This window comes from Porcisia hertigi, chromosome 36 (genome assembly GCF_017918235.1).
Source record: "Porcisia hertigi strain C119 chromosome 36, whole genome shotgun sequence".
Taxonomy (NCBI): domain Eukaryota; phylum Euglenozoa; class Kinetoplastea; order Trypanosomatida; family Trypanosomatidae; genus Porcisia; species Porcisia hertigi.
Window position 1 is genome coordinate 496,679 of NC_090595.1, and position 26,632 is coordinate 523,310.

The 26,632-nt window shown below is 54.4% G+C and overlaps 8 protein-coding genes across 8 annotated transcripts; 4 read left to right on the plus strand and 4 right to left on the minus strand.

Moving 5' to 3' along the window:
* Positions 1 to 1,108: 1,108 nt before the first annotated feature.
* JKF63_00120 (uncharacterized protein) lies at positions 1,109 to 1,882 on the plus strand (the record flags this gene model as incomplete). Its single annotated transcript, XM_067896172.1, has 1 exon — positions 1,109 to 1,882. One exon carries the CDS (start codon positions 1,109 to 1,111, stop codon positions 1,880 to 1,882), a length of 774 nt encoding a protein of 257 aa, XP_067752329.1.
* A 2,738-nt stretch (positions 1,883 to 4,620) lies between these two features.
* On the plus strand, positions 4,621 to 5,712 carry JKF63_00121 (uncharacterized protein; the record flags this gene model as incomplete). Its single annotated transcript, XM_067896173.1, has 1 exon — positions 4,621 to 5,712. The coding sequence occupies one exon, from the start codon at positions 4,621 to 4,623 to the stop codon at positions 5,710 to 5,712; it is 1,092 nt and encodes a 363-aa protein (XP_067752330.1).
* A 1,135-nt stretch (positions 5,713 to 6,847) lies between these two features.
* On the plus strand, positions 6,848 to 8,983 carry JKF63_00122 (uncharacterized protein; the record flags this gene model as incomplete). The annotated part of the gene is made up of 1 exon (XM_067896174.1): positions 6,848 to 8,983. The coding sequence occupies one exon, from the start codon at positions 6,848 to 6,850 to the stop codon at positions 8,981 to 8,983; it is 2,136 nt and encodes a 711-aa protein (XP_067752331.1).
* Positions 8,984 to 9,954: 971 nt separating this feature from the next.
* On the plus strand, positions 9,955 to 10,689 carry JKF63_00123 (uncharacterized protein; the record flags this gene model as incomplete). The annotated part of the gene is made up of 1 exon (XM_067896175.1): positions 9,955 to 10,689. The coding sequence occupies one exon, from the start codon at positions 9,955 to 9,957 to the stop codon at positions 10,687 to 10,689; it is 735 nt and encodes a 244-aa protein (XP_067752332.1).
* A 3,270-nt stretch (positions 10,690 to 13,959) lies between these two features.
* Positions 13,960 to 14,622, minus strand: JKF63_00124 (uncharacterized protein; the record flags this gene model as incomplete). Its single annotated transcript, XM_067896176.1, has 1 exon — positions 13,960 to 14,622. The coding sequence occupies one exon, from the start codon at positions 14,620 to 14,622 to the stop codon at positions 13,960 to 13,962; it is 663 nt and encodes a 220-aa protein (XP_067752333.1).
* A 1,463-nt stretch (positions 14,623 to 16,085) lies between these two features.
* JKF63_00125 (uncharacterized protein) lies at positions 16,086 to 18,449 on the minus strand (the record flags this gene model as incomplete). Its single annotated transcript, XM_067896177.1, has 1 exon — positions 16,086 to 18,449. One exon carries the CDS (start codon positions 18,447 to 18,449, stop codon positions 16,086 to 16,088), a length of 2,364 nt encoding a protein of 787 aa, XP_067752334.1.
* A 2,031-nt stretch (positions 18,450 to 20,480) lies between these two features.
* JKF63_00126 (uncharacterized protein) lies at positions 20,481 to 22,475 on the minus strand (the record flags this gene model as incomplete). Its single annotated transcript, XM_067896178.1, has 1 exon — positions 20,481 to 22,475. One exon carries the CDS (start codon positions 22,473 to 22,475, stop codon positions 20,481 to 20,483), a length of 1,995 nt encoding a protein of 664 aa, XP_067752335.1.
* A 1,899-nt stretch (positions 22,476 to 24,374) lies between these two features.
* On the minus strand, positions 24,375 to 26,024 carry JKF63_00127 (uncharacterized protein; the record flags this gene model as incomplete). The annotated part of the gene is made up of 1 exon (XM_067896179.1): positions 24,375 to 26,024. The coding sequence occupies one exon, from the start codon at positions 26,022 to 26,024 to the stop codon at positions 24,375 to 24,377; it is 1,650 nt and encodes a 549-aa protein (XP_067752336.1).
* Between the last annotated feature and the right edge of the window lie 608 nt (positions 26,025 to 26,632).

A 26,632-nucleotide genomic window follows, 5' to 3' on the forward strand; every position in this document is an offset into this window, starting at 1 on the left:
TCTTTCGGGGGAACGACGTGCATATGAGCACACTGATGGTAATCCTGATTGCACGTCCTTTGCCACGACCCTCTCGAGAAAATGTCGAGAACCGAACATGAAATAGAAAAACTCACGTTCAAATACAGTGCAGAGACCCGCAATTCTGTTCGCGATCATTCCTGCGGCTATTGTTTTGAAAAGCGCTTCTTGGTTTCTTTCCAGGGATGTTTGTGACGAAGAAAAGCAGCAGCACCGAGGACGAGAGAGGTGGGGCGGGGGAGCCCCACTGAACCTACTTGAATTTCACAACCTGCAGCGTCGCATCTACTTGTTGATTGGGCTCTGCTCAGTCACATGTCCATTCCCTTTCCTTTTCACCTCACTCTTTTTCCCTTTTTTTCGCGCTTTGTTTGCGTGTCTCCCGCATTTTTTTCTCGTGTGTGTGTGTCGGGGGGAAGGGAGAAGGGGAGTGCGCTCTCAGTGGTCGTTCGGCTGCCGCTTTTTCCCTGTATTGGCTCAATTCAAATCGCACCTCCTCTTAGGTCAAACCTCTGTTGTCGCAACAACTAAAAAAAAAAGCACGGAAGTCCGAGAACCCATCACCACCCTTCTGACACCAAAAAAACGGCAGCGTGTGTGTGTGTGTGGATAGGGAAACATATGTATACATATATAAACTCACATTCTACATTTCTGCTTTTGGATTCTCAGTCAGTTTGTTCTCAAGCTTCAGTGATATCACTTACAACATGTCCCTCGTGTCATAGGACAATAATAATAATAATATTACTAACACCTCTCCGTTTTTCGTTTGTTCGTCTCCCCCCCTCTGCCGGTGTCCCGCATCCTGTTCTCACCTTGGGGAGCTCATCTCGGCTGCGACACCGAAGAACAGGCTGCTGAAGTCTGCAGCTTTTTTTATTGGTGCTCAGGAGTGTTTCAAGGCTTGACTGCTAGGCTAGACCAGTTTCTTTTTTTCTACCTCTTTGCTCTTTTTTCTTCACCGCTCCAACGACACACACACCAGGGCCGACACCGCACCACATAGGGTGTCATTCTCCCACCAAGCGATTGCCATGGGAGAGGACGCGGACGCACACACCCACACAAAACGAGAGTCCCTCTCATGTTCACGTTACTGTGCTGCGCAGATTTGGGGGGCGAAAAAGTGAATCTTGAGGTCACCCTAGACGCCCTCCCGGCCTCCATTCAGAGCCTGCGGGACGACCTGGCTCGCATATTTAGTTGTGAGGTGCAGGGGCTGCTCGCATTGGAGAACAGGAGAGACATGGTGCAACCTTTCCAGGTAATGGCTGTCTATATCTACGATGACGTGCTGCTGCGCTGGACAAAGCTTAAATCTGTGACACAACTTCACCCTTACGACCAACTCTACGTCTTCCAGCCGGCAACACAGTGTCACGGTGACGCACAAAAGAGGGTACCACCCCCGCGCCAACCGGCTATGAGTCAAGCACACTCGATCACCCGGGATTCGGCTCCGCCCGCATCATTCCACGGCAATGGGGACGCGTCATCTCTGTGGTCAAGTGGCGATGCCCGCACTCAAAGTCCTGCGGCTGCCAATATCGATACAACGCACAAAGTCGCACCAACTCGCTCGCCGGCACGAGCGCAGTTGGAAGAGCAGCGCCTCGAGGAGGAGCGCCTAGCCCACCGTTTGTCGCTTGTGCGGAGTGAGCGACTGCGTCTGGAGCGCGAGGCACAGCGGGAAGAAGAAGACGAGCGTCGACAACGTGCTCTCGAGACAGACCTGTTGTTGAAGAGCAAGGAGGAAGAAATATGGTCTAAGCGAGACGCTTTATCTAGAGCAGAGGAGGAGTTCCGGCGGTTTCTGGCCGAGAAGCAACAATTAATAGATCACTCCCGCATTCTTTGAGGAGCATGAGATCGTGTGTGTCTCCTCCCCGCGGGCCTGTTACCTTCTCTGTTGCAAACACACACACACACACACAGAGGAATGAAGAAAAAAGAAGCGGTGATGGAGTGCCCCTTCTAGTTGGATGCGCACGGCGACAGCGAATATCGCCGTATGTAAAAAAAAAACTAAAACGGTCGTGACCCTCACCTCAGCATGGAGGCACTATCGACTGCCTCCTCTGAATGGCAACGCACTCTCGTAGAGTGCACGCCATTTGGGAGTGGGGGGAGGGGGGAGGGTAGGGGACCTTGTACTCCCTGAGCAAAACCTAATCCTCTCGACCAACTTTTGGATCCGGGGGGGGGGAGTGAGAAGGGGGTGCTCTGATGGCAGGACTCTTTCTCATCTTTTCGGGTGAGCGCAACGCACTGCTCTTGCTTCTCAGGCAGAGCTCATTTCTTTTTTTTTTGTTTCCCTCCTCTTTTCTTCTCTGCCCCTGTGGCTGTCGTCACCACTTCCGTGCTTTCTCTTTGCCTTTTCGGGCTGCTCTGTACACTAACCGCCCCTCCTCTCCCCCCAAGAAACAAAAATTCAATCGAGCTCCAGTGGGGGATGGACGGCAACATGTACACGTCCACCCACACATCAGCCAGCGTACTCTGGGGTTGACGAAGTACTGCGTCCCCTTGGAAGCCACGCGTCGTAGCGAAAGCAAGATCGCCCGTTACAGCACTAGGGGAAATGTGTAAACTTCAGCAGGGCATGCAGAACCGCACCTGAGCTCTTCGCAGTGGCACGGAACTGATGAATGCTCCACTGTGAGGCCACCAACGCTGACGTTGACGAAAAAGACGACGCCATCGGCGTGGCCCCCATCGGGGTGAGCGCCCCTGTACGTCGCCGTACAGTCAAACTTCATTTCTTGGTAGGCGAGAGACCAATGAGGCCTTCTCCGAAGGCGCCATCGATGGCTCTGCCTCTCCAGTGCTCTCACAACTTGAGCAAGTCATAGTGCGTGTGTTGCATCAGATGGCCGACGATTGTCGCCGTGCCGCCATACAACGCAAGCAGATCCATTCCCCAAAAAAGCAGCTGAACAGAGAGTAGGACGCAATGCTGGAGGCCCTACAAACGCAGTACGCTGCGGCACAGGACGCGAATAGTGCCGCTGTCAAGAGAGCTACCAGCAGGAGAGGCACTCGTGGTGTGCTGTTCCCTCTCATGCGCCTGGCTGGGGAGCCATTTCATTGGTGACACATCGGGAGGGTGCGTGTCAGCAGCGCAGGCAGACGACCGTGTTCCACGCCGACTTTCGCCTCCTCTCGCCCGTGTACAAACCGAGTCCCTTTAGGTGGGTTCGACGAGGTCCGTCCTAGTGTCGCTGCAGTTCTGCGGTCACTGGCAAAGGAGATGCTGCAGCTGCGGTACGCTTACCCAAAAAGACGACGCACATGCAAGCGTTCGCTCAGAAGAGGGGTCGCCGGTGTCGTTGCGAGTTCACGCAACATCCTCGACTCCTTCGCTCATGGAAGCTAGCGAGAGGCATTCTCCCACTACCCATCATGGCAGGGTATGTGTCGCTCACTGGGACTCCCGCACCAATTCCACGGGACCAAAAGAAATCATCGCTGGTTGTCGCATCTGTGGCACCATCCAGACGGACTCATCTGGGCCCATATTGACGCCCAAACGGAGAAGCTGAGAGAGAGAGAGAGAGGTGGGGGAGGGGGGGCCTTTTGGCGTTAATCCAGACGCGGGGTCGAAGTGCAAGGCCATTCCAGCAGACTGCTTGGCATCAGAGGCAAGCGCATCAACGGGGACCTCCGTGCACGAGGGTGTATCCTCCATTTTTGTCTGACATGCGTGCTCGACACAGTTTGTAGGGAAAAGTGGAGCCACGGCAGCGACGCCTGCCGTTTCTAATGCTGAAGCGGAACCACCTTGTGTGATAGCAGTGCCACAAAGGTTAGCAGGGAAAGGTAAGCACGGCCCGTGTGTTCGGTGTAATGCCCTTACCTCGCCCTCCAAAGTATAAGCATTAGGGGGGTAAAGGGGTGGGAGGGAGGGAGGGCGGGGACAAGGATATTGCACCATTCCCAGAAACTGGCGCGCGTGCGCATACTGACGGCTACGCCGTGTCGCCTAAAAGAAAAACACACACATTATGATCGACCTCCCTCCCCTCCCCCCTTTTCGAGGTGTTTCAATGCATCGATACCAAAATTTCTTTGTCCCCATGGAGGGCAGGAGGTCCAACAACATCATGAAAAAAAAAACATAGACGAATCTGCGAAGACACCGATATGCACGCGCGGACTGAACTGCACGCCGACAGAGAACTCTCAAGTCGTTGCTCCAAGGCTTATAGCTGAAGACTGCGTGCTTGGCACTGTCAAGCGATGAAGATGAGTCTCTCTCTGTCTAGAACTCGTCCATTGTTCTCGGGAGGTCCTCCGACTCCATTTGTCTCCCTCGTCTCCTCCTTTCACGTTTGAAAATAATAACATGCCAATAAAAATAAATGCATATACATATATATATATACATCGTTTTGATCTTTACGTACACCTGTCGTTCACTCGAAACTACACATTACTGCTCTGGCAAAAAAAAATACGCAAGATTGACAGTCTGCGCGTCACAGCGGAAGAGCGCGAGCACAATTTGCTCTCTGGGCTACCCGCCGATACGCGCATCGGCCGCTAGAACCTCACACGCCTTCCTTCAAACAAAATAAATAATCACCTTTAGCGTACATGTTGAGAAGGGTAAGCCACCAAAAAGACGCCGCGTCTGCAACGCTCCGACTTCGTCTGCAAATCGCGGGTTCCTGTACCTTTTTACGGTACCGCTCACCTCTCCTCTCAGATGTTGTTTCACAGGCGTTCCCTGTGCTGAGACTGTCCGCTCGTCGATGGTGCGCGACACCACCGAGAGACAGGTCCAGTGCATCGGGTGCACCTTCAATCGATGGGGAAGCGGTCATCCGCGCTGCAAATTGGAGATCGTCCAACTTCGAGGAACGACTGGGTTTCCGTGTCGGGGAGGCTATCACTGAGGAGCGCCTCAAGCGGCACTACTACATTCTCGCGAAGCACTTCCATCCCGATGCAGCTGGAGCGGGCAGTCATGGTAGGAGTAGCGGCAGCATCGCCGCACACCAGGGGCTGCCAGGCGCAGGAGCTGAGGGTGCTTTCCAGAACGTTAAAGAGGCGTATGATGGTATCCAGCAGGCTCTGAAGCAGGATAGTCGGCGGAACGGCAACGCCTCCCGCGGCTTCTCTAGGTCAGATTTCGCTGGGGGATTCGAGTACTCTGACGAGGCGCGACGCCGCTCTCAGATGCGACTCATTGGTGATGCAGTCATATTGTTTCTTTTCATGACAGTGGCATTCATATTAATTGTCAGCCGCCACAACAAGTCACGCATGCAGTCTCGCTACCTTTGGCACCTGGTCTGGATCTTCTTCATGATTCAGCTTTTCCCACGGCTTCTGGCAGCCGCGATTCTCTTCGCTGCGCATTCGATGCAGCTGCTCGAGAACGCAACGTTGCAAGAGCAAGCGGCCATCTCACTCATAGTGGATCGGGCGGAAAAGGGCTGCACCGTGACAATGGAGGGTCTGCGCCCCGAGGCGCTGCCAAACGTTGTTGTTCAGGTCACAACGACATGGGCTACTGACACAGAGCCTGCAGATACGGTGTCCTCAACTCTTACCTTTGACAAAGGCATCACAAAATTTACGCTGCCAGTGCCAGCCTATTCGGGCTGCACTTACCACATCAAAGCAGTGGATGAGACGCGTAGGATTGTACTGGTGGACCGGTCGCTCTCAGCGAAGGTGTAGTCGGCAGTGAAGCACGTGAGAAGAAGTACCTCACCTGAGCCTCCGTGGCTCTCCCACGACCTTTTTCCTTTTCTTTGGCCAGCTACCTCTACTTTGGGGAGAGGAGCACGTCGGATTCTTGCAGAGGTCGTTATAGGGAGCTGGAGAGGTTCTCGGGATATATACATATGTAGGTATGCGTCTGTGTTTGTATGTAATGGCACACGCGGTGGAGCCGTGCGCACATGAATTCCGCTCCCGTGTATCCTTTGGGGCTACCAAGTCCCAGCTGCAGTGCGTTGCTTTCTGTGAGGCTGGTCAATACGTCTTCGTATTTTTTGTTGTTGATATATTTATGTATTTGTGCCCCATTTCTGGCGTTTGTGCGTGCGCTATCCTGCACGTGTGTCCTCACAGAGTCCACCGTCATGTCTTTAGTGACGGTAACGATGGCCGAACAGCTCACCTCGGGGAGACCCCCTTCCCCCCCGCTGTTTATTTTGGAGCGACGTGTCTTTAAGGAGAACATAATCTTTATCATTCACACAGGCATTTTTTTTTCCAGAAGGTTATGGTGATGGGAAACACTCCAAAGAAGCACCAGTTGATCTCAAGCCTTCTTGATTCACGATGACTGGGCTCCTCAGTGTGGCACACGTGAGGTTTTCTTGCTGCTCGGTCGTGTTTTCTTGTTTTTTTTTCCGAGCGTGAGTGGGTCTCCGATAGCGACATGGGCATTCCAGCCGTGCCGCATGCATGTGTGTGATGCCTCTCTCATCTGCTCTTGTGACCACATGACGCGTGCCTCTTCTGCAAAGAATCTCGATGCCCCATTCCTCTCTGATCATTTGGTCGCAACACATGTGTCCTCTGGGTGATAGGAAACCTTCTGCCCCCTCCCGAAAACCAAACAGTATATAACTAAATATACATATATATATCTATATATATATATATATGCATATACATATACTTATTTAAAGCGGTGAAGGCACACAGCGGAATTTCCCCCCCTCCCCGAAAAGGAACGAAAGGCATAACTAAACCCACATAAAAAGGAGGCCTTTGTCACCAGAGAAGGCAGATCTGTGCGGCGGACCCCGCGTGTTCCAGAACCGGTCTCTCCCTTTCCTGCCCGAGACAGGAACCCCTAATCATGTCTTCGGCGCCGTCCCCGCTCCCGGTGGAGCAGCAGCGGTTGTTTGACCGGATGAACCGTGAGTATTCAAATCGAGAGTATAACAAGGCGCTACGCACGTCGGAAAGCATTCTCCGAATCGTGCCGAATCATGCGGACACGTTTGCCGCTCGTGGGCTTGTTCTGTATAACATGGAAAAGCGAGAGGAGGGCTATGAATCTATTAAGCAGGCTATTCTGCACAACCCCAAGTCGATGGCTGCATGGCACGCGTTGGGCATCTACCAGCGGATGGAGAAGAAGTTTGGCGAGTCTCTGAAGGCGTTCAAACGGGCGCTGCTTTTGGATCCGACGAACACAGAGGTGCTGCGCGATTTGGCGTCGGTGTGCATCCAAGTGCGCGACTGGCCTCTTTTTCTCGAGGCCCGCGAGAAGATGGTGACGGCAAAGGCGAGCGTGCGCGCCAATTGGGTGGCGCTTTCCTGTGGCCATCGCATTCTAGGCCATACCAGGATGGCTGCAGCCGTCATGGACACCATGACGTCCATTATGGATGCTGGTGACACACCCATCGAGGTAAGCGAGGCGCACCTCTATCGTATTGAGCTCGAGCTGGAGGGCGGGGCACCGCAGCGTGCGGTCGAGCTCCTCAAGAAGCACGATAGCGAGATTATTGACGTTGAGACAAAGCTGCTGCTGCGTGCAAAGGCGCATGTGCAGCTGGGCCAGCGCAGCGAAGCAGAAAAGCGCTACATGGAAGTGATAGCGTTGGGTGTGTCGGAGGCAGACAGCATCGCAGCTCTCGCACGCCTGCAGAAGATCCCGCTCGATCGCTACCTTCGCCCCGTTGCTGGGCACAGGGAAAAGTACATGGAGATCCTTGACCGTGTTGTGAAGGCCTGCCCGAGGTGCGACTACGCGAAGCGCCACGCGCTGGACTGCGTGCCGCTCGAAGAGTTCACTGAGCGCCTATCCGCTTTCTCCGTACCGTACATCCAACGAATGATTCCGTCCTTTTTCAGCGTCCTCAAGTCCTTGTACGTGGATGCGGAACGTGTGGCAATAATCGGTGACCTCTTCGTGAAGATGGAACAGGAGCTTGAGGCGAAGGACTTCTCCCGCTTTGGTGGGGAGTCGAACCCGTGCTACATCCTTTGGGTGCGCACGTTTCTCTCATCGCACCACCGCCGCACCGGTGAGTATGCGCTGGCGCACGCGTACATTGAAAAGGCCATCGCCCACACGCCCACCCTAGAGCTGCTTTATCTGGAGAAAGCGAAGATCCTGTCGCGAGAGGGCAAGACGACCGAGGCCGCCGAGCAGGCAGATGAGGCGCGGAGGCTGGACCTGCAGGACAAGTACTTGAATGGCAAGGCGGCCAAGTACTGGTTTCGGGATAACCAGGTGGAGAAAGGAGAGGCTACGATGCAGCTCTTCTACAGAGCCTCCGTTGTGGAGGGCGACACCTACCTCACAGCACTCGAATCGCAGTGCTACTGGTATGAGCGCGAAGTTGGAGAAGCCTTCTACCGCAAGGGTGACTACATCTCTGCATTGCAGAACCTTCTCATGTTCGAGCGGCACCACGAGCACAACCACTGCGAACTCAGCGACTTTCACAACTACGTATTTCGGCGCAACACCATGCGCCCGTGGTTCGACGTGCTGGATTGTGACGACAACATGGGTCGCAACAAGTTCTTCTTGAGGATTTGCCCTGCCATTGTCCGCACCTACCTGCGCGTACACGAGAACGGCGAGGAAGCCGTGCGTGCAGCGCACGTGCCGCGGCCAGAGTTAAAGTTTGACGGTGTGGCCGCAGACGAGGTGAATCGGCTGAAGCAGCTGCTGAAGGACTTTGTTATCGCTGACGTGGATCTTTCAGAGCCTCTGGTAAAGGCAAATCGCTACATGGGATACCTTTTGGAACACCGCAGCACGGATCCCACCACGCACACACTCGCCATTGACCTCTACACGGCGTCTGAGAAGCCTCTCCTTGTCGCTCGTGCAATTCTCGCCCTTCATCGACAACATTACGCCAAGGCGAAGGAGCTTGCCGTGGCCTTCAAGAATGGACTTTACGCAACGACAGCAATGGACTCCCGTGTACATGCCATTGTGAATGAGATCCTCGGCATTGTGTTGGCGTAGAGGCTAACGGTGTAGCCCACCACGCCACCCTCAAACGCATAGAGTTTAGAGGCACTCCTCAAGGTATGGCGATGTGGAGAGAGACTCCTTTGTCTGGGTTGTTGTGGAACCGTTGTGTGTCTGTGTGCGTGTCTTTTGAGAGGGGGCGGGGGCGATCTGGAACCATTGGGTGAGTGCATGAAACCCCGTTGCGTTACATGAAAAGCCCATGAGGCCCACCTGCGCGGGATTTTTTTTTTTTTTGGAGCGGGGGTGGGGGGTGGGGAGCGCATACGGCGTGTTTGGCTCGTTTTTTCCCACCGCAAGGAGTACGTTCGTGGTTGGATGCACTAACCCCTTAATGCAACGACACCCCTCTCTCATACCTGGTGTGAATACAGTGTGGTCCCAAACGACTTTCCCCTGAGTTTATTAAAGGGGAGCGCTCCGCCCACCCACCCACTTCCCCTCCCCCCCCCCCCCGCTTTAATGGAGCACATGTTGAAGAATGGAGAAGCAAACTGCTGTTCATGTCTGGCAAGATAGTGTAAGTCTCCTGGGGAGGGAAGGACAGGACTGCCGATGCCGTCGCCTTCTTCTCGACTTGGTCTCATCACCAACGCGAAGATACCAGCGTTACTGCCGATAAGCACCTTGCCCGGAGGGCGAATGCGAGTCCGAGCGTGCGGGTCTCGTTCAGAATTTTGAAAATCTGCGATCTTGTGCTACCGCATCAGGGCTCACAAAACAGTAGGATGCTGACCTCATATGCGAGGGTAGAGAGAGAGATGCGTTACTTCAACCCTTGCAGATAAAAGAACCCCGGCAAAAGTGAAATCCGTCCATCTTCATCCCACCCTCATCCTCATCCTTCCCTTTCTCCCCACGACACCCTCACACATTTGCCGGAGCGGAAGCGCCCGCGCCGTAACGTCAGGAGAGGTAACTTCTACGCCCAAGGAAGAGTATACCGTCAAGAAGAGAGAACCGCAATGCCCAAATTGTGTGTGGAGTATGCCAAGTCAGGACGAGCAAAGTGCTCGAACACGGCATGTGGCAAGCTTATTTGTAAAGGCGAGCTACGAATCGGTACCGAAATGATGATGGCCCTTGGCGACAAGGAGGTTGAGTCATGGAAGTGGCGTCACCTCTGTTGTTTTACGGAGCGCCAGCTGAGCAACGCAAAGGCGAGCGGTGAAATCGATGCTCTCCAGGGCGAAAGCGACTTGGCACCGGCTGATCGGAAACTCATGCAGGAGATGCGTGAGGGTAAGCTGGTGGGTGACGTGTCAATCCTTGGACGCATAGGCGACGTCGCACCCACCTCTCCGCCTAAGAAAGGAAAGGAAAAGGGGACAAAAGCCACGGTGCCCAGGTCGAAGGGAAGCAAGGCTGCAGACGGTGAAGGGCCCACTCCCGCACCCGTTGCCGCAAAGCGCCAGCGTGCACCGTCAGGGAAGGCGAAAACTGCGGTCGTCGCGGCGCAAGATGGTGATGTGGACTCCGAAGCGACAGAGGAGTACGAAGTGGCCGTCGAGACTGAGATGGGAAAGCCGAAATGCCCATACGGCGTCAAGTGCTTTCGCACAGAAAAGAAACACTTCCAGCAGTACTCGCATGAGGATGGAAGCGGCACCGCAACCGATGCTGCGGGTCTCTCTGCGAAAACCAAAGCATCAGTCAAACCTGTGATTAAACGGAAAAAGTTGAAACCAAGTGCACGATGACACTGTGCACTTTGTTGCTAAACGCGCCTAGGCTGTGTCAATGCTTAGTGTAGAAAAAAAAAGGGGCCAAGTGAATCTTCCGCAAAGCTCGCGTTGCGCCAGACGCCAGCAATCCTTCGTTAGTAGAAAGGGGCCTGTGAAGTTTTTTTATGCAGTTCACCTTGCATGTGGCCCGTTGAGTGTGTCGTGTTCATCCCTGGCGTTTTTACCCCTCTTTTCATTCACTGGGGAGACACCCGCCATGCGAAGGCATGCCTTCCCCGGTTTGATTTTTTATTCCGCCAACGCAAAACAAAACAAAACTGTAGTCCGTCGTTCACGCGCGCACACGCGAAGAAAGCGGTGCACCGGTTCTCTGAAACAATTTTTTTTTTCCGGGGGGTTTTCTGAAACATTTTTTTCCCATCGGCGCTTCCTTGCCCCTCTGCGGCGCGCCACGAACAAACAATGGCACGGACTAAGCCCCGGCTCTTCAGCCTTCTGTAGCTCAATTGGTAGAGCATGTGACTGTAGAGAACGCAGGTATCACAGGGTCGCTGGTTCGATTCCGGCCGGAAGGAAACTTTTTCCTCCTGGAATCCGCCCGCTGTTTGTGCGGGGGCGTACTGCCCCCCCCCCCCCGAGACGCCGCAAGGACCCGGGAGTTCCACAAACGTGGTCCAGAGACTATTTCGCATCAACTAAATGCTCCGTGGTGGCGGTCCGGGTGCTCTCGCCATGCTCCTCGCAATTCTGATGTCCATCAGCAGGCCCAGCCCCACACACACGCACGCTCTCTTTTGGGCCGGTTCGCGCGGTGCTGCTCGCACCCCCATCCTCCGTAGCCCCCCCGCCCTATTCATCCAATCCCTTCCCTCGACACTGGCATGGGGGCGCGCACGTCAGCGAAGCCGTCCCCGAGAGGACGCGTAAACCATCAGGTGCCCCCCCTCGGGGCGGCTTATGTGTCGCTGGCCGCCGTCGGCGCAAATGCGCGCGGTGGGCAGTGCGGCAGGCCTGGGAGGGGGCGGCCCATGTCGCAGGCGCCATGCCGGCCGGCCCCGCAAAGAAAAACCGACAAAGGCCCCCCTAGGCGATGGGCGGGGAGACAGGACGCGAAGAAGAGGGAACAGCGCGAGAGAGGTGGTATGAAAACTGCCAGCAAAGTGCAAACGCATTGCGTGGAGGGTGTGGGGGAAAATTCTCTCCAAGGCAGGGGGAGAGGGTAGAGCCCGCTGTCAGGGCACCGCTCTGGCGCGACTGCTTTACAGCTAAAAGCAAGCAGGGTGAGGAATGGCTTCCTGACCCCCCCTCCCCACCTCGGGGCGAGGGCTCATCATCGCGGGTGTTGCCCCGAAAGGATTAGTTTTGCTTGTTGAGTAGCTCTTTTTCCTCTGTTCATAACTGCATTTGTTCACATTCCTCTCGCAATGGAAAACCTACCGCGCACACCCGACGACGTCCCAGGGAAGCGCAGCGGATTGAGCAAGTCGCTCACACCAGCAGGCGCCGAGAAAACGGTGAGGCTCACAACGGGAAACAGAGAAAAGTTGGCACACGGCGTTAGCCCAATGCGTGCCAACCATACTTCGAGACGACGATTTCTCATGTCCTCAACACCACGGTGACGTTTGATTGAGGAGACCACCTTTCCCACCAACCGTGGTGAGAGGCAGGGAGGGGGGGGGGGGGGAACCTCAGCGACCTACACCGCGAAACAGAGAGGAGGAAGGGACTCTACGCAACACACAGATCTCCCATGTATAGCGCCGCGCGGCGACGGTGAACCTTTTCTTTTTTTGTGCGAACCACACACACACACACGAAAAACAAATTGCGCCTCTGCATCCTGCCCCGTGCAGTGGTGGAAAAATACGCGAGGATCAAGAAAAAGAAAAAAGCGGGGGCCGCGTGCCAACTGTGAGAGACCTCCCCTGCCCCAGCCAAATTTACCAAGAAGAAACGTAGTGTGCTGTTCTATTGTCGCGAAGTCACGAAGGGGCAAAAAGCACACGCAACGGGAATGAAGCGAGCACGACATGGAGCAACTAAACGATTTTTTTTAGGGAATTCGAGTACACAAAATGTAAATGGCGGCCGGTGAATTTGTGTTTTTGTCATCTTGATATGCTCGTAGTGTTTTTTTTTTTGTGTGTGTTTGGGGGAGGGGAGGGGGGGGGGAGAGGGGGTAAAAGTGCTGGAGGTATGATGGACGACGACGTCTGCACCTCGGTAGATGAATAGTACAGAAGGCCGAAGGGGCAATCAAAAAATGGAATGACAGAGCAAAAAAAAATACTACATATATGAACCACCAAAAAAAAAACAAGAAGACACAACGAGAGAGGCGCGCTGCGGTGAAACAGTAACGCCATCAACACTGCCTCTGATCCGCTTGAGTGAGAAAGGAGCATAAAGAGATGGCAACGGACCATAATTGAATCCATCCGAGTGCTATGGCGTGGCACGGCCTCATGAAACCAATCACAGAACGCGTGAGAAAACAGATGCCCAAAAGTAGAAGAACCATACGAACGAAGACGTCGACGCAGATGCCTCCAACTATGCTTGCACGGTCGCCACTGCCCTTGCGCTTTCGCCCGTGTGGATGGCACACAGTTATCGAAAAGTTCCCTCCACCGCGTGTGTCGCGCATGTGCATTGGCGCAGGTGTTCTTCTCTCCCCTCCCCCACCGCCCTTTACATCCCTTCAAAGGTAGTGATAACCGGTCACACCGCGTGCATACCACCTAAACATGAAGACAGGACGAGACACACCACTAAAAACAAATGTCTGATCTTGGTGGAACCTGCAAAAAAAAAAAACAAGAGAGAGAGAGGAAAGGGGGAATAGCGGACGAGGGAAGGAAAAAAAAAAATGGTGCAAGAAACAGCGTAGGGGGAGTGAGGAGTGCTCCGCGGGGAGCTTCGTGATGCTCAAGCATCACACAAGGCCGGGGAAAATGGGGAATGGGAGGAAAAAAGAAAAAGGTGCCTAGGGACCACACGCGGCGAATACAGTGGAATAGGGAGAAAGGTGGTGGTGGCTCCTCCCAGGAAGAACTTGCGACGGTATTGCTTCCCAGGTTTTTAAGCAAAGGAAAAAAAAGGGCGGGGAGCAGCGGGAGTATAGCAGCAGACCGCATCTCGGACGCCCAGGGGCCATCAGTTGCTTGTATACCAGCACCGAGTTCTCTCACATCTGTTTTTTCCCCCCTTCACTGCTGCACGAAGCCAGCATACAAGCACATAGTGTTACAAATTTGTGTGGGTGGTGCGCCTCCTTCCCTGCTAAAGTTTCGCTCTGGGCGCCTGCGTGGTGGCATTTCGCAACCGCTTGTCGATTTCCTTCTGTAATGAATCAAGGACTGCATTAATTCGGGGGCTCGCATCAATCTCAACAATAATGTCTGAGTAGTGTGCCATGAGAGCCGCTTTCTGACAGTTATAAATCTCCATGCGGCGCTCGTGCTTCTCCTTGGTATCGTCGCATCGAATTTGAAGGCGCCCCACGATATCCGGCGGCGGCGGGGCACTTTCGAGGTTGTAAATTCGCCCCGTCAGCGGGTCGAGGCGCCGGGAAAGGCATCGGGCCAACAGAATGTCGGACGACACGTTGAGAAAGATCAGCATGTCAAATTTCAGCCCCCGCGCGCGAAGCGCCTCCGCCTGCGGCAGAGTCCGTGGAAAGCCGTCGAGTAAGATGCCGCGTTTTGCCACAGCCTCATCATTCAACCGGTTACACACGAGGTCGGCAACAACCTGATCCGGGATTAGGTTCCCCTCAGACATGATGGCGGCGCACCGCAGCCCTAACGGAGACTTCTTGCACACCTCTTCGCGCAGCAAATTGCCGGCGCTCAAGTGAACGAAGCCGTACTGTTTCACAAGCTCATTGCTCACCGTCCCCTTGCCGCTGCCAGGGGGGCCAAAAAGAATGATAAATAGTGGCATTATACGCCCCTTCCCCTCTCCTGCCACACGTTGATGCTCAACAACGCAGATCACAGACGCACACAATCCCGCGACTTATAGTCTCACCCGGCTAGTGGACACACAGAACGAGGGGGGCGCTAACCATGAAGAAAGGTTGATATGCTACCCAAGATGGCGTCAGGGGGACAGTCAGCAGCCCTACAGTCGAGGAGGGGTAGGGGGGAGGGGCGGCAAGAAAAGCGAAATCTGAGAAGCTGGGGGAGAGCAAAGGTGGGATGCCGAGGCGATGGGGAAACCTCAAGTCGCAAAAAGAAACTACGAAACGAAGGAAGACCAGGTACAGCACAGTGGTGGGACTGATTCAGGTAAAAGGTGCGCGGTGATGCATAAGGGAAAATTACGCGGCAATGTTTTTGGTCGTGTTAGAGGAGGGGTTCGAAGGCAGGGAAACGCAAGTCGCGGAGCGGGGGGGGGGCGGTCGTAGAGCCCCCCCCCCCTCATAGCCCACTTGCTCTCTACCAGGGGCCTTTGTTTCATGGTGCCCATGTGTTTCCATTACCCACAATGTCGAAAAGCGAAACGATGACAAAGACCCCACATTCCTTTGGCGAGGCTAAAGGTAGGTGGGGTACACCACTGGGAATGATGATCACGTGTCCGAGAGATCGTTGTACATACTCGTTTTGTTAAGGGTCACATCAATTTCTGTTTTTTTTCCGCCTTCAGTGCTGACCAATCGAATCCCAAACAGGCCCGGCAAGGGCAGCACGGGGGGAAGCACCAGACCACCACCACCACCACCACCACCCAAAAAGCAAGGAGTTCACAAAGCCACACCATTTATGTGAGTTGCAACAACAGCATACGATGGCCGAAACACTACAGACAGATGTAGTAAGGGAAAATAAGGACGCATAGAAGGGTGAACGCGGTGAACGAGAGAAGGGAACGCTGGCGCGGCGGCTTCCGCCCCGCCACCACAAGCAAAACGCAGCCCAAGCCTCCCCCCCCCAGAAATCCTCATCTCCACGCATCTTCCCCACCTCTATCGGCGTAGGGTTGCGCCACACACCCACACGCCAAGAGTCCGGCTAGCATACACGAGCGACCACGGTGTTTGTCTTTGGACTACTAGCGTCGAGCCACAAGTACGCATAGACGCAATGACATCGTTGAGTGTACTTCGGCCTCCACACACACACGCATACACGTACACCCCTTTCTCCTTGTTCACACGTGTGTTCTTGCCCTGCGATCTCGAGTTTGCGCTCTAGATCGGCTGGAAGAGGAGGTCACCTATACACATACCCCCCCCCGACAAAAAGCCCAGAACAACGCCGGGTGGGGCACTCGGCCAAGCAACGGAAATGATAGAATTCGCCCACAAGTCAGAAAAGAGAGAATTGGTATGAACAACAACAACAACAAAAAAAAAGCGACGCAGTAAATTCTGAAGACATTTTCAAGGCCGAAACCTTTTTCTAACTGTAGAGGTCGTCGTCGTCGTCAGCAGGCGGCGGTGGTGCGCCGCCGGCGGCACTCGGCGCACCGGCCGCTGTCGACTGTAGATTACTAGCACCAAAGGCGCGGCTCTGCTGCATAGAGGTCTTGAACATGTCGTAGCGGCGAATATCCGCGTCGGAGACAGATCGGCGGGCCCCGCGCATCGCTTCCTCGACATGGGCGCGCGTGATTTCCGGAACCGGGTCGATATCAGTGTTCTCGTCTAGCTGCCCGCTCTTCTTCAGCTCCTCGATCTGAATCTCCTTGTTGATCGACTCGCGGATGGCCATCTTGCACGCGCGCTGGCAGATGCCAGCCAAGTCAGCGCCGGAGAAGCCGTGAGTGGCGGCGGCAATCTGGTCCACGTCAATGTTCGAGGCCAGAGGCGACTTGCGGAAGCTCGCCTTGATAATCGCCACGCGAGACGCCTTGTCGGGTAATGGGATATAGATGAGCTGATCGAGACGGCCAGGACGCATGATCGCGGGATCCAGCACGTCTGGTCGATTCGTCGCACCGATGATGAAGACATTCTTTTTGGCGTTCATGCCGTCCATCTCCGTCAATATTTGGTTGATCACACGGTCGCTCGCCCCTCCGTCGCCGTGGCCGCCACGGGACTTGGCGACGGAGTCCAGTTCGTCGAAAAATAGCACGCAGGGGGCCGCAGCGCGCGCCTTGTCGAACACGTCGCGCACGTTCGCCTCCGATTCACCGAACCACATCGTCAGCAGCTCAGGGCCTTTGATAGAAATGAAGTTCGCCTGACACTCCGTGGCAATCGCCTTGGCCAACAGCGTCTTACCACAGCCGGGGGGACCATAGAAGAGGACACCCTTTGGCGGTGACATACCATACTTCTCAAACTTCCACGGGAACTCGACGGGGTACTGCACCAGCTCCTGCAGTTCACGCTTGACGTCGAGGAGTCCGCCGACATCCTCCCAGGTGACATTCGGCGTTTCCACCTGGGTTTCGCGGAGCGCTGAAGGATTCGTCTTTGCCATGGCCTCGCGAAAGTGCTCCTGCGTCACGCACATCGCATTCATCACCTCGGCATCTATAGTGTCATCCTCCCAGTCAATGACGGAGAGCTTCTCGCGAATGCACTGCATGGCAGCCTCGGTGCACAACTGCGCCAGATCGGCACCGACAAAGCCGTGCGAGTCCTTCGCCACCTTTTCGAGATCAATGTCCTCGGAGAGCTTCATATTCTTGGTGTGAATACGAATAATCTCCAAGCGGCCAATCTCGTCCGGGACGCCGATGTCGAGTTCGCGATCAAAGCGGCCAAAGCGACGCAGCGCTGGGTCAATCGTGTTTGGGCGGTTCGTCGCCGCCATCACGATCACCTGCGAACGCGACTTCATGCCGTCCATCAGCGTGAGCAGCTGCGAGACAATGCGCTTCTCCACTTCACCCTGCGCCTTCTCGCGCTTCGGTGCAATGGAGTCGATTTCGTCGATAAAAATGATTGCCGGGGCGTTCTTCTCGGCCTCCTCGAAGGCCTTGCGCAAATTGCTTTCCGACTCGCCAGCCATCTTGCTCATAATCTCGGGCCCGTTAATCAGAAAGAAGAAGGCGCCCGTTTCGTTGGCAACAGCGCGTGCGATAAGAGTCTTGCCGCTCCCAGGGGGGCCATAGAGGAGAATACCTCGTGGGGGCTTTATACCAATGTTCTTGAAGAGCTCCGGGTGGCGAATGGGGAGCTCAACCATCTCACGGATCTGGTTCAGCTGCTTCCGGCATCCCCCGATATCGTCGTAGCCGACACCGTCGAGGGCCTCCTCGTCCTCTCGATGGATCGGATCACCCTCGCAGTGAATGATGGTGTCCGGAGACACGATGCAGTAGTCACCCGGGTCCACCTCCACTACCTTGAATTCCACAGAGCGCATGGCGCCACGGCACACGAAGGAGTCGCCTTTCTTCACGGGTCGGTACGACTCGAGGAAGTACGGCTTCAGAAAGTTCTCGAACAAGTCTCCAGAAAGGTTCTCCACTGTGTCATCGATCGGCAACACGTGAATACGGTTCCCGTATGGGACATCCCTGCAAGGAAGAAGGCGAATGGTGTCGCCAAGGTGAATGCGAATGTTACGACGGCCCACCTTGTTCATCTTGATTTTCTCTGGCGGGCACTCCTCATCCTCCATTGCGATGCAGATAGTGCTTCGATGTTTTTTGCCCTTCACGAGGACGGTGTCGCCGCGGAATATATGGAGGTCCTCCATCCTTTTCGGGTTCAGCGACACAACGCTGTTGTCGTCTGTGTACGGCTCCTCAACGATCAGCTTGTTCAGCTTCGCTGTCGAGTTTGTGTTCTCCGGAGGAGTGGCCATTTTTGCTTCCGCGGTCTCTTGGTTTGTGGCCACGTGTGAGGTTCCTAGTTTGGAAAGAGCACAGAGATTTGCTCAGCGAGATTACCCTGTTCGGGTGCGGATTCTGTCACAGAGCGTGTCTCCAGCGTTTATGGGAGAAAGGAAGACACCAAGCCCTCAGCAGCAGCTGAAAAAAAAATCCCAAAACGAGGACTTCGCAAGGACAATGTATGTGTGTGTGTGTGTGAGTGTGATGATGGAAGGGAAGGAGAGGGAAAACGTACGAGATGTATTTCTGATCTTTTTCTTGGTTTTCCTTGTCTGTTCGGTGCCAAGAAGAAAGAGCGCAGCAAAACGGGGGAAGAACGGATGTAGAAAAGAAAAAATAGTGAAGCTTACTCCTGAAGACGGGGGGGGGGGGAGAGGGAGGGAAGTACAAGGCGGTGTGGCAGATAGGAAAGAAGAAGAGGAAGGGGAAGCGATGGCGGAAGTGGAGAGAATATACACACAAGCAGCAAACTGTGTTGTATTGAGGACGAGCAGCCTCGTGAGCAGTCAGGCGCTAAGATGGGGAGATGAAAGGAGGAGGGAGCGGGTGCGCCAAACAGAGGGCCTGTGCAGGCCAAGACAAGCACAAATAGGTGTCCCCAGAGGTGGACAACGGCAACAACAAGTGCAGGCACAACCTGGCCAAAAAGAAAACATCCGAGAGAAGAAGTTCTCAAGAATCTTCTTTCCTGGCCCGTCGAAGCTTCACCGGCGTTTCTGTGTTGCATGCTCTACTATTTCAAAGAGTGTCTTTTTTTTTTGCTGAGGGAGAGGAAAAATCAAATGCAGCCGGAATACATAGACAAGTCCGCTTTCTGCGTTCCGTTGCAGAGGGCCTTTCGGAGTGTCGTCCACTCACTTCCTTGTATGTTTCACTACCCCTCACACCCCCTCTCCAAAAACTATCAAAAAGACCACGCCCTATCCAGTACACACAAAAAAAAAATTGGGGCGCAGACGATCTACCGTCTCCGTCGGCTCATAGTAGTCACACTTTGGTGCGAAGGCCCTCATTCACAAGCAATACTAGCAAAGATGCACTGAAGAATCCAACGCGGATCTCTCGGAGTGTACAGGTAAATACACACACATAAATATATATATATATATGCCCTCCTCATACACCAGTATGATTTTCATTCACCTGAGTGTGGTAGTGCAACATGGTGCTGCGTTATGCATAACGCCTCTGCGAGCACCACTCAGACCCCGATTGATTAAAAAAGAAACACACACATACACACAGCGGCTCGTATATTTTCTACCATGTGTCTTACTTCGCAGAGATCCCAGCCCCCCCTTTTTTGTCCCACGTACCAAACACCATGGAGGAGCGGCACAGTCACCTGTGTTTCCATGCTGCCGTTGCTTTTCTTTCTGCCACACGCCCGCTTCTCAGAAAAAAAAAGCTACATAAAGGAAAAAAGAAAAGCCACCGCCACGCGAAGAGGGGAGGGGGGGGGGGAGGCTCCAGAACACACAAAAAATCACAAAGAGTTGGATTCAAGACAGCTGGTAGTCCAAGAGGGAGAGAATGGAGGGTGACAGTGGCGATTGCGCCGTGGGAGACAAGTGCAGTCCTGGGCCGCATCAACGAGCACAAGAAGGCACATGAAAACCACCTTTAACGAAGAAAACCGCAGATGTGTGTGTGTGTGTGTGTGTGCCGGTGGGTCGAGAACAAGGGAGCGATGCCGACTGTTACGCTTCTACTTGAGTTCTCGAAGACACACTAGCTTCAGGCCTTTTCCATCTTCTTCCTTAAAAAAACTGCTGGGGCAACGACCTGCGCGTTGGCGTGACGTTGATCCGGTTAAAGCAGGGTTTGAGGAAACAGCAACGACAACAAGCTACATGTATTTAGCGGTGGTGTATGACTCCCCCCCCCCGCCCCCGCCACACGCACTCAGACAAGCTGTCGAGCGCACAAAAAAAAAGGGAGGAAACAAACTGCAAGGATGAAGACAGACAGCAGGGCAACCCGTGCGCAAGCAACATGCTGGGTCACCCCGCAAAGTCTTCCACGTTACCCCTTACTCCAAACAAGGAAACAGCGGTGTCGTAGAGACCACCAAACCAAACAACAGCTGCAAAGAGTAGGTAAACGTAGTATCGGCATCGAGCCAAGGAATATGGGCCTTTGAACACGAGCAAAATGTAGGTCATGGAGCTGCACCTGTCTCTGTCCCTATTCAGCGCGTGGTCGACTTGCAAGACGAGGAGCGTTGGCAGCGTGATCATCAAATGTACCCCCGCAAAGGAGCCAAGGAAACTGGCAAAGGCATTAATGGTATCACCACCAATGAAGGCTGCTATGAGCCCCAAAAGAGCATTGAGGACCACACGTAACAGAACTCCCTTCTTGTCACTGGAACTCTTCACGCAGCAGGCCTTATCCAAAATTTGAATTGCAGGTACATACTGGATGGGGAAACCGAAAATCAGGCTGAGTCCTAGCAGCACTTGAAGAATGCGCTTCCCGACACCGGGCGGCAGTGCCAGGACAACGGAGGTGTGAAGGCTTTGCCCATATGCCATGTAGCCTAGTACACCGAAAAAAATGTAGAGGCTCACAATGGCGACAAGAGTGTAGCGCAGCACCTCACCAAACTGGACACGCTTCCGTGGAAGAACGCTGTTTTCGACAGGAAGTACCACCCCAATGCCCTCCAGTGAGAATATGTGACCCGACACAAAAGCAAGCAGGCGGGTGTTTGGAGCAACCGCCGCCACACCGCTGGCGACGCCGGCGTGAAGCAGGGTTTCGATATCCAGAGCGGTTGTCCCTGCCAGCACCAAAAGGACAAATACGCCAGCCAACAGAGACGCGTAGACGAGGAGGTGTAATTTGCTCGAGAGGATGGTCATCGGGGTAACGGCGACGGTACTCAAGCCAACAAAAGCTGCGTAGGCCCAGTGCTTGTCGAAGAGCGCCGCAAACATGGATGAAGCGTACTGCAAAAACATAACGCAGAAACCGAGCTGCGTAAAAACAAGGGCAAACTGGACGTATGTCTTAGAATAGCCACCCAGGACAAACTCCACCACGGTGGGGTAGGTCTTCACCTCAGGGTGTTTAATGCGGTGCTTCACGCGCAGCAATGAGGCAGCGCAATCGATCATGAGCGCCCCCAGCAACACAACCAAAACGCCACCCATAAGGTAGCCGGCGTCCTGGTAGTAGGTGGGCAAGAGGAACACCCCTGCGCCAACGTTCGCTTTGAAGATGTGGAACGCGGCACCGTAGAGGGAAGCGTAGTCCCCGTCGTCCTGCCTGCCTCTCAAGGAGCCGTTGCTCATGGCCGACGCCTCGAGACCGACATTTGAGTGCTCCACATGCAGCTCACCCATACTTCGGCCGGAACGCTCCCTAGATTCAGCGTGGTTTGCGCGGCTGCCGGGATCGCAGACGTCGATCACAGAGCCGTCCTCCCCTGCGACACCCGTGAGGTCGAGCAGTCTTGAGTTTCGATCGAGGTCAGTCCGAAGCATGTCCGCAGTGCCCCCCCTTGAAGACCCATCCTGTGCCGTGGTTACGGCAAGGCTAGCAATGGTCAGGAGCTGCACCTCACTTCTGCGCGTGTGAAGGGTCTGGACGCTGCTTGGTGTCGCCGTTGCGCGTTTTTTCGCGAGCAACGACGTGTTTTTTGGACTCGAAAGCTTGTCATTCATCAAAGTGCTTTGGTGCAACGCATTGCTGGTAGGTGAGCCCTGTGACTGCAGCACCGTTTCCTCACCAAGTGAGGAGCGTGGCTCTGTTGATGCCAGCCCCTCTGCAACGCGGCCGGCCGACAGCGTGAGTGTATCTCTTGACGCCGACGATCGAGCCTCTTCCCTCAGTGGTTTAAGTAAGCCCAGGCTGGGTGCGGGGGATAACTGCGCCAGACCGAAATCAGCAGCTGCACCGCCGTCGCCCAAGGGTCCGCCTGGTTTAGGAGTGAGGCGCTCCTGTCGCAGCGTCCCCTCCTGTATTCCTTCACAGCCCGCTGCCGAAGCCATCAATTCTATGGAGTCCATCATGGACATTCCCAACAGCAGAGAGGCTCAACGACAGCTCTACTGCAATGGAAGACAACCGCCGACCCAAGGACGGAGGGGGAGGGGGAGAGAAACAGACAAGGTAGCAGAAAAAAAAAGCGGGGAGAGTCGGGGGGGGGGGGGAGGGGGGGGACACCTCTTCAAAAAGAAACAAAAAATGTACAAACTCGAACACTCTGCCGAGCGTCCTGCCGGCACGTGGAGAGGGAAGAAGTTGGTAGAGGGGGGGGGGCGAAAAAGTCAATGCACACACACACACACTCAAAGGGAGGGGAAGGGGGTATAGGGAAAAAAAAGGCGGCGAATTGAAGAGTGCCACGCACAAACAATTGCGTAAGACAATAAATAATAAATAAATACATTTAAAAAAGCATCAGGACAAAAGAAAATGAGCGCTGGTGTATACCTGTAGCTGTCCCTTTTATAATTGCGGATAGCTACAGTAAGGGAGGGGGGCGGGGGCTAGTGGAGAGCAATCCGAAAGTATTCCCGCTCACCTTTCTCTGACACCTCCCCCCACTCAACCCAACCACAAAGTAATGCAAATGGAGAGAAGAGTTTTAAACGGGAGGGGGGTGGGGGAATACGAATTCAATCACGCAAGTGGAGAAGCAGTAAGCAGAGACGGCACAGATCTACCAGTGCAGCAAAGGAATTGGAGCTTTTCGAGATTTTCGCCCCGCTGAGGATAACTAGGAAAAATAAGAGCGTGAGCAGCTTTTGGTCAGCGAGCAACGCTGAAACTTTTTTTTTGTGACTCAGAACTTCTACTAGAGCTAAGCAGCAGCAGATTCGCGAAGAGGGGCTCTACAACTTTTTGACGTGTGGCCTTCCTCTCGGTTCCATGCGATTTCGTTCATGTGCGAGCTCACCTGCAAGCCGCTCGTCTTTAGTCGGTGTGTGTATCTAAAGGTAGCGCCAGGGGAGTGTGTGCATCATCCGGACGAAAAGAAAAGAGAATCACGACTACGAGATGGAATACATTTTCCACACAGGTACAAGTGCAGGCCTGCGTCCCGTATCGATCACGGACAAGTGCCAACGTTGGAGACGGAGAAACAGGATAAAAAGACCAATGAGAGAAGTTGGGGGAGAGGGAGCGGGGGGGGGGGGGGGCAAAAAAGGCATCGAGCATCAGACACATATTTCACGGCCCTAGTAGACGTCGGGAAGGGTGTCATCCCGTAACTCACAGGACCACGGTCCCCTCAATCAAGGCAGACACACACCCACTCAGCGAAAAGTTGGCAACCATCTCCGTCTGGTACCGTCAGGAATTTCCGCAGAGGCGACTCAAAACACACTCACACACAACCAGTGTGTGTGTCGGATTGCCTCGTTCAGCACGACTTTCACGCTGCGGCCCATTGCACTTGTCTCACGAGCAACGAGCTGCCATTTGCGACACGTATATCCTTTGCGCGGAAAAGGGGCACAGACACGCAAACAACCCACACAGACACCAAACAACAAAACGGAAGGAAAAACAACGCTAACGTACATCGAGGCAAGATGAGGGGTGCTCGGCATGCCCATCAGCCAAAACAAAAACTTTACAAGTATTTTCGTTACCACACTGCCAAGCAAGCGAGAAGCGGGGGAGGGGACAACAACGCAGACTCGAGGTCGTACTACTCACCTCAAATGGACACAACCGGACATCGGCTTTGGTATCCTGGTAGCAGCCTTCCTCTAAGCCCCCCCCCCTCCCATTCCCTCGGAACAGAGAACAAAGTCCCCTCACCCACGACTTGCGTCTGTGACGCGGGTGCAGGACGAGAGAGACATGAATTACCGATACGTGTCACTGACAAGAGGGAGTGGGATGCTGGACAGGGGAGGGCCAGGCGGCATGCTTCACTAATGAGTGCTCGCTGTGAGCGCTGGCAGTGAGACGCGCAGGGCGTCTGTGCCTCGTGGATGCTCCAAAATCATAGCGCGGCAGGCGGGAACGTTGCCAAGTCCCCATAGCGCCCTATTGCCGTTTAGCAGGAGACTATCCAAATCCTTGTACTCAAGGATGATATGGATGAGGAGGTTGATAAGAGACGGGACGGTGGTGGTGCCGTATTCCACGACGTGTGTGCAGGCAAGCTCAACCGTTTTGGGGTATTGAGCGAGCTCAGCCACAAACCCAACGACCATTTCCATCAGGAAAATCTGCTTCGGCTTCTCTTCGATTATGTGGATGAGGTGCTCCAGGATGTGCTGCTGGACCAAGCTGCAGGCGAATTCTTCGTTCAGCCGCACGAGGGTGGCAAAAAAGCTGAGCGCAAATTTCTGCAGCACGACGCTTTCGCGGAACTTCTGGAAACCGGGGTAGAGCGCCGCTAGCGCACGCACGCCGTCAGCATGGGAGAAGTCCGGTTTCGTGCGACACCCGACAACGTTGTGCAGCAGAACAGCGCCAAGCTGAAGCACCGTTTCATTGTCCGGAAAGGACTCCACCACGTCGAGAATGGTGCACACCCCTTCCATCTCGCTAATCATCGCCAGATGCGCGTCTTCTCCAATGCTCACGTTCCAGAGCGCGCGCAGACCAGCCTCGGCGAGCGTCTCGTCATTGCGGAAAAGGCTCAGATTCCTCAGAATCACTTCTATGCCGCCATTCGCGGCGATGCTTTTGACAAGCTCCGGCTTCGCCGTGAGGTCGCGCAGGCGACATGTCACCTGCTGCGCCATGTCCTTGCCTTTGAAGTTGGCAAAGATAGCGACAATGCGAGTGATGTCGTTCGTTATGTACCACGTGTCCCAAACATCCGTAAATGTGACTTCTTCTTGCGGGAGATGCGGTAGCTGCACGTTGGCGAAGAGGTGCTTCACAATCGAGATCAGCGACAGGACACGGTTGACGATTCCCTCACCATCCACCCTGCTCTGCGATTGCAACCCGACCAGCTGTCCATTCTCGTTGAATGCTGGACAGCCAGCCGTCATCCAGCTGCCGTTAGCCTTTAGGAAGCACACATCGCCGCGGCAGCGCAACACTTCCTCAAAGCGCTTCTGCTCCAAATAGGGTGCCTGTGCGTGGTCAAATGTACTCTCACTGGCTGCGGGGAGCATAGGAAGAGAGGCGGCTTTTCTGGACAACGCAGCTTCCGCGGTGACAGATACGTCCCCGATTGGGTGCTCTATAATCAGGAGCACGTCCCCCTCCTCCACGGATGCCCATCCCTTCTCAGTGAGCCCTATGCGCACAGGTATGACGTTAATGAGCGGCGTCTCCTCACAGGAAATGAGACAGTAGTCCATTTCTGCCGGATAGCGAGAGGCAAAGTAATAGCGCATCGGCTGCAGTTTCACATCGATTGGCGGCTTTTTGGTGCCCTCAAAAAAGGTGGCTACGATGGACGTGGCACGCGATGGTGTAGGAACGGCAACACAGGACGTGAGAAGCAGCCCCGGCGCCACAAGCACCCCGGAGCCCACGGTCCTGTTCGTATGAGGATTACGAAGCCGGCACACCGCAGGGACATTGATGCGGTTGTTATTCGTCAGGGCCGTGTTCATTGTTAGAGCGTTTTTTTTTAATGTTGGGCGCGTACACGTGGGTTGGTGAAGCGTCGGCGCGCCAGTCTCACACTGGCTAAAGTTGGCCGGCGCAAGCGGGTCCAATAAATGTGAGGCGTTGTTTTTTCCCACAGAGTTCTGTCATGCCAGAGAGAGAGAGCAACGCGGTCACCAAGTGCACAGAACGTATATGGCGCAGTGAGGGGGGTGGGAATTGGGGAGCGCAGATAGCGACACCAATGAGAGAAAAAAAACAGGACGTACAAGAAGCAGTGAGGGTGTGTGCGTCGTTCAGAATCAATGCACTGGCGTCTCATGAAGGTTATTCCCAGCATTTAGTGAATTGCCGTCGTAGCGGGGTGCGCTCAGCGTGAAGGCCGCCCCCTCATCCCCCCCACCCCCAAAAATTTTTTTTGAACACGTGCTAAAGTGTTGTGGCTGCGCGGACCTCGGACTCTTAGAGGGAGGAGTCCAGTGGGGGGAGGGGGGGGGAGGACGCAAAAGGTAAACCAGCACCGCAACTGTAGGGCGCAGCAGCTATGCAGAAAATACGTAAAAATTCGCACTTCAAACACGAAAAATAACGATGCAGTGCAGGAGTGTGTACT